Below are 7,190 nucleotides of genomic sequence, written 5' to 3'. Positions count from 1 at the left end.
CTGTCTTCAACCATAATTAGTTATATGTAATGGTGACGTGTTTATAAATTTGTTAAGTGGTGTCTAAACCTATATTTTGAACAGATATAATTCGTGTTGGTATAACACAAAATGGTCTTAACAAATCATCTCAGGCCAACTTTGCAACAACGAGGTCGATTCGTCGTGTCTCGATGATTTATTAATTTATCAATTAGTTTGTTATAAGTTACATGTATATTTAAAGTAAACTCCGCACTTGATTAAGCCTCTTTCAAAACTTTTATCAACAACTCTTTTATTTAAATGATATAATAAAGATAACACATGAGGTCACACAGGCTGTTTCTGAAACTATTTATATCAGCAACATTGTACTCTCCATTTACTGTTATAATTTATGCTAAATCTTTAAAAGTTTTAATTTCCTTGCTTCTGCTGAAGGACATACAAACGCATCACACTGTAAAGCTTCCTCGTAGCATTGGTAGGCCATGTCTTTATCTCCGGATATTTCAAAACATACTCCAAGTAATGTTAATGCATGAGAAACCGCATCGTTCGATATTATTACATTATCTTTCACAGTTATATCTAAATCGCGTAATGCCTGTCGTTTGTTTGGTATATCACCAAGATGATGATAACATAGAAATCTAAGACAATAAGACATTACATTTGGTAGTATGTTCATCGCACTGTGTTCTACCTCCAACTGAAGTTCTTCTGGTATTAATTGTGAGTGTTGCACGTAATGGACATGTTGAGCAGTAGCTAATGACATCCTCTCATTAACTGTCATGAAAGAATGACCATTATTTTTGTAATTTATTGTACATGTGTCATTTCTGTCAAAGTCTATAAGCAGCATATAAGATGACCATCTACCAAGAACATAATCCGTTATTTTGAGTGTATCATTGAACTGTCCAATTACATAATAAAACGACGCATATAACAACCAACCCGATACGGTATCAGTCTTTGTGCCGTTTTGTAAATGTCTATGATAACATTTGCGTATGTAGATCGTGTTACCTATTGTGATTGGTGAAGGTAGTAGTTGTACTATAAATTGACTTATATAGTACTTATATAATTTACATGAATCAATAATAAACGTAGACGACTCGGATTTTAGTAAAGAATATATACATGACAGTGTTTTATAATAAATTAAAATGTCTTTAGGTATCGTGTTCATCATGAGACGAGTAGTAGTCCTGTAAAGAAGAAAGTCCAGCGGAATGAACGAAAATTCCCTCTTTGTACTTATTAAACGATGATGTTCATTCTCAAGCGGAAATAAATTATGTATCAATCCATCGATCCCTCCACATTGTATACTCTGAAGAACACACAGTAGATTCTTATTGTTACTCTGATCGATCTTTCCTAGGAACATATTTTGTTCGGGTATAAAGTAGTTCGGACAGTAACATGTGCTAACCCATGATATTAATTTATCAAGACAAAGAAAAAAACAATGATAAATTTTAGATAATTGAAAACTGTTAATATCTATTTCCTCCGACACCCAAAAAAGAGCCGTCTTTAAAAAGTAAGAACACAATAAATCGTTTACTCTATCGTTTGTGTTAATTATACGCTTCAGTGTTAATTTGAGTAGACCGTAACATAAGAATTGAGTAAAATTAAACGAATGTACCAATAACCTTTCTGCCACAGAGAAAGATATTCTCCATAACAAGTCATTATCTGACGAAATCTTAGGTCCTATAGGTACTAACAAACATCCATATTTGACGACCCTGTCAATAACAAAACTAGGTGGCCCTTGCCGTCCATGACGAGATGCCCATGGCATTGCATTGTAAGGTAGATATTTACATCGTAGGCAGAATGCCTGATCAATTGCCTGGTCTTTGTCTGTTAGACATGGACCGTGTATAAATATCTCACTATTATTTCTTCTATAATAATTAAGGAACTCGTTGTTAGGTCGATAAAGTTGTGTACCAGTACATGTACCTGTGGGACAGCGTCCACATTGTTCACGATGGGATTTTCCATTTTGTGTTGCTACCAATCTTAGTCTTGCAAATCCAGGATAATCAACATCTATTTCCATAACATACAATGCTTCACAATTAATAGGGTTAATGTTCTTTTCATTATGAATTATTTTTTCAATTTTAGATACGTACATAACATCTATGTCGCTGCCTGGTAAATCAAGTCCTTCAGCCAAACTTCCACTAAATATTTGTATATGATTAGTTAAATCTGACGAATTGAAGATCATATCTTGTATTATAAAAAGTCGTTGTCTTTTTCGTATATCTATTTCACTACCAACTATATTTACAAGGTGTTCATATAAGTGATGCTCCATCGGGTCAATCCACGGCAAGTTATCTGTAAGAAATATACGTATTTATTAATGTAAAATTAAACCATAAATTATTTCAAACGCAACACTAATCACCCCTTGATATTTTTCAAGGTTTTTTTTATCATATCGTTGATGGTGAGTGTTATGTAGACGCACTTGACAACTAGGGTTGTTATATTTCAAGTTAAAACCAATAGAACAATACTAAGCATTACGCTGTGTTTTTGTTAGATGTATTTCTTTTTGTATCCATCTGATGAGTTTAGCCTTTTTCAGCTGAATTTTATAGTTCGTTCTTATGTTGTACTATTACACCACTGTCCCAGATTAGGGCGTGGGTTTGGATCCTGCTGACATGTTTAACCCAGCCGCATTCGGTTTATGTATGTGCCTGTCCCATGTGTGTTGATATGTTACATCTTGGTTTCTCGTTCATTTTTGTACATAAATTAGGCCGTTAGTTTTCTCATTTAAATTGTTTTACATTTGTCTTTTTGTTTTATATCTGACTACGCAATATGAGCTTTGTTCATTGTTGAATGACATACAGTTACGTATATTTGTTAATTTCGGTGTAATTTGGTCTCCTTTGAAGAGTTGTCTCATTGGCAATTATACCACATCTTCTTTTTAATATATTGGCTAGTTCGTCTTCGCAGTAGGGGTGTAACGGCCTGGTATTTAGAACGATTAATTTTACTGTAATTGAAGATGTTTTGTTATATGGAGTTATCTTATTTCATTGTTAATGCATGCATTTTATTTATCAACTGCTGAATTATCGAACCACTATGGTTTTCAAGATATTAGCTGTGTTTTTGGTTTAAAGAACTCCTAATTAACACGATAGGTATAGTGTTCGGCTAGAATCGTTGGGTTTCGAGTAGTTGATCCTTTTTTTTTCGAGTTTTACCGATTTTTGTCGAGTTAATATGAAAAATCTAAACAAACATAATTCCTTTCTGACAAGACGTGAAATAGAAGCTTGAGTTACACATACAAGGTTATACAATGTATGTTAGTATTTGAGTTAAGAGATATTATCAATCTTACATTACTTTTCGTTTGAAAAAGTTCAATTTATCCTTTAATGATTTATTCCAAAATACAGATAAAGCCATTTTAATGCGCATACAAATGCAAATATCGAACGAAATGCATACATGGAATCTATATAACCTTATATATACACATGTCCGGGTTTTTCGATAGCAGTCCGGGTTTTTCGAATGCGTCCGGGATTTATCGAGTGATAACACATAGACAACCCATATTTCCTATAGGTTCAAATATTATGTGTTAGTGTATTTACGTTTATAATCAACAAACCAGGTTCAATTTAAGTTGTTATAAAACGAGAAACCTAATAATTTCATCAGTTTGATAACGGTGTACTAACACTGACATGTTATAAACAAGTATCGTGCATTGGTATATATCAGTGCTTGTCATATCTTATAAATTATCTTACCTCCTATACATTTCTAGGAATATGATTGGTTAAGAGCATCCACGTGGAGACCATGTATATTCAATATCAGATTAGTAGGGAGGTGGGGCTTACCAATACAATCAAAACGGTACTGATGAAAAATCTTAAAGATTGCAAGAGACGAGGAAATTGATGATGAAGATTGAAATAAATTCATAAAAAAATTTAAAGCTAACAAGTTGTTATTGTTGACATCTGTTTTTGGAATTTTGGATCCACAATGCTCTTCAACTTTGTACTTGTTTGGGTTTATAAATATCTTGATATGAGCGTCACTGATGAGTCTTATATAGACGAGATGCGCGTCTGGCGTACTAAACTATCATACTGGTACTTTTTTGATAACTATTTGTAGGATCATCTGAAGTAGTGTCTTACTATGATGCAAAACGGTATTGAAAACTTTCTCATTGTGACAGATCACTAGTCTAATATCGCACGTTAAGATTGTCGGTAAGATTAATTTGTTACATTCGCTCTCACCCCATATGGAATTTACTGACCCCATATATACCATATTAAGTCACTAGCACACTATGTAACTATTACATGTATTATCACATGTTCAATATATATTGAATATTTGTGATGTCAACAATCTTATGTAAACATAGACAATTTGGACAGAGACTTACATACATATAGTGTGTTAAAATGGTTAACTATTCTTACTCCTTTTTGTTAAAAGTCACTCACAATTCAATCATAAGAAATAATATCAACTTTTAAAAACAAAAGTAGCATAAAAGTTGAAAAGATTCTAAGTCCCCTGTACTATGTTCTAAATACCGTTTGATAAAGGTTCCAATAATTTATAATTTAACACTGGAAAGTTGTGGTAGAACATTTTCCGAACCGACAATTTGCATCCAATTGAAAAAGATTAATTTTGATATACGTAGTAAAATGTTTTTTTGTGATTTATTGGGAAAATATGATAATGTCCTTCACTTAATTACAGGTATATGTATTAACTAGAAAACGTCATTTTTTAAGGTTAAGAATACTTTTTTTTCAAATTTTCTTTGAAAAAAACCGGAATTTTTGTTTAAAAACCTAGATAGTTTCATTGTTACTCTCGAAACCCGGACAGTATTATTTTTTTGGTTTAATACAAGGAAATTGTGCTTCTTTCTTTCTCAAAACATTCATAATATTCAAAATAAGATGGATAGTCATGTACAAAACTATCGTAACTACGAAATAGCAGTTAACTGACCTTATCGCATGTTTTATCACTCGAAAAATCCCGATCTACAATCGAGAAAAAAGGTTACCGATTCACTTGAAAAACCTCGATCCTATCCGGACACTATACCTACCGTCATTGGGGTAAATTGAGAATAGTGGTTTAGACACACCTAATTGATAATGGTGTTATTTCATGACTTATAAAGATTTAATTGCAATCATAATTTGTGAGTGAGTTAAAATTTCATGGAATAGTTGCAAATCGACCGATATCGACCGTTAGTTTTCTTGTTAGAATTGTGATTTCCTTTTATGGCTGATTTCCATACTATACGACATGGGCTTTGATCATTGTTGAAGGCGGTTCGGTGACCTATATTTCTTACTATCTGTGTCAGTTGGTCTGCTGTTAAGAGTTGTCTCATTGACACCTATAACACATCTGCTTTTTTTTTTATCTATTCCTTTTTTAATATCATATACACTAAAATTTTCAGAATAAGGTATTGAACTATTAACAAATATTATACAAGTTTATAGACTGTACCTGAACTTTAACCATGTTTAATTGCCAGTTATTGATTTGGTCGGGGTTATTTTCACCAGACTGTAGACAAATAACTATAAGAGTCATTGTTTATAAAACGTTCTTAACGATCTAAACGTTTAAAACGCAAAAAAGATGATGTTTAAGTATTAATATGATAAATATTCCGTATCAACTTCGCTATAATACACGATCGCCTTAAAGTTTACATTGTAGGAACTCACGTTGTTTTTATTGCAATTACGTATTAAAGGTTTTTTAAATTTGTCTGTAAATTATTCCTTTTCCTGTTGATTCTAGTTTTGTTAATATCTCTTTGACGTTAAAATAGCTCGGTACTTTTTCAGTGCGATTTATGCAAATGTCTTACACTTGAAAGGTTTAACAAGCTATTAAACGAGGTTTAATCTACATATTTCTACATAAGAACTTGCCTCTACCAAGTCATGAATATGATATTTGTTATTCATTCGTTTGATTTGTTTGAGCTTTTGATTTTGCCTTTTGATTAAGAACTTTCTGTTTGAATTTTTCCTCGGAGTTTGGTATTTTTGTTGTTTAATTTTTTATATAAATTCCGTGGCGTTTAAGAAAACCCCCAAATTTTAAACAAATTTATATTCATTTTGTCAATTTTGTTTTCCCCCGTGCACTGGTCTACAATTGTAAATAATGAAAAGCGACTTATGACAAATTTGTTTCTCATTATCGTTGTGTTTTAGCGTTTTGGCCATGGTGTTGTTTATCGTTCATGTCCCTTTATTATACATTGTATATGGTGTTTGTCGTGGCTTATTGTTATTGACTGATGGATTTCTATTTATCAATTCAAAGCTATATACTACTGTTCTTGGATTTGCTTTACATCAGCAACAGGTTTAACATCAATATGGTTTTTGTGTTTAAGAAATGGTACTACAAATGTATTACCTTTATTACAGTCTGTACAGTTCTCTAAGTATTCCAGATATTCTTTTGAAGATTTGTCGGGATATCTGAGATTTATTATCCATTGTTCTTTTGTTTTCCTTCTTTCTAAACAAGCTTTATACATTCGTTCAAACTGACTAATAGTTAATCCAAACACGTCATTTGAGATCACCATTCCTCCATCTATAGATTGTGAAAGTAATGGTGTAAACTTACGTTTTCCACGGTATGAAAAACGTTTTACACCGTATATTTCCCAGTACGTAGTTTTCTTCATCTCAAATAGGTTTTCATCACTAAAGTTGCTTTTGTTAATAGATCTAGAGTTTCTGTCCATGTTGCCTGTTAGAAAGATACGATTACATAAATACAATAGATAGTTGTAAGCAATTGATTCAAAGTTACTTGCGAAATTCCTTAATTTTACTTTCATATATATTGATGATGTCCTATCCCTGAATAGCTAATTTTTCAGTCAGTACTTACATCTCATTTATTCCAGTGACCTTGAAATCATAAATACTACTAATACTACAAGGACTGCTCGATACCTTGTTACCTTGTACAATATTGACACAGAAAGACGACTTCACACTAAAATCGTTGACGAACGGGATGATTTCAACTCCCCAATTATCAATTGTTCATTTCTCACCAGTAACATATCATCTGCCGGATGGTATTGCATTTACATA

General features: G+C 32.2%; 1 protein-coding gene across 1 annotated transcript; it reads right to left on the bottom strand.

Annotated features, from left to right (window-relative positions):
* Positions 1-260: 260 nt before the first annotated feature.
* On the bottom strand, positions 261-6,833 carry LOC143056951 (uncharacterized). The gene is made up of 2 exons (XM_076230163.1): positions 6,496-6,833; positions 261-2,358 (listed from the first exon to the last, which is right to left on the bottom strand). The coding sequence occupies exons 1-2, from the start codon at positions 6,830-6,832 to the stop codon at positions 383-385; spliced, it is 2,313 nt and encodes a 770-aa protein (XP_076086278.1). The 5' UTR covers position 6,833; the 3' UTR covers positions 261-382.
* Positions 6,834-7,190: the final 357 nt, after the last annotated feature.

This window comes from Mytilus galloprovincialis, chromosome 13, assembly GCF_965363235.1.
Source record: "Mytilus galloprovincialis chromosome 13, xbMytGall1.hap1.1, whole genome shotgun sequence".
In the NCBI taxonomy this organism is placed as follows: Eukaryota; Metazoa; Mollusca; class Bivalvia; order Mytilida; family Mytilidae; genus Mytilus; species Mytilus galloprovincialis.
Note: the sequence above shows the minus strand (reverse complement) of the source record. Positions and strands in the feature narration are given on the sequence as shown.

What these genes read in the sequence shown, in the direction of transcription:
- LOC143056951 (XM_076230163.1), bottom strand. Translation starts at nt 6,832, where the DNA reads ATGGACAGAAACTCTAGATCTATTAACAAAAGCAACTTTAGTGATGAA. An exon ending in CTGTACAGACTGTAATAAAG is followed by an intron (nt 2,359 to 6,495) that starts GTAATACATTTG and finishes TATTTCTTACAG; the next exon opens with ATAACTTGCCGTGGATTGAC.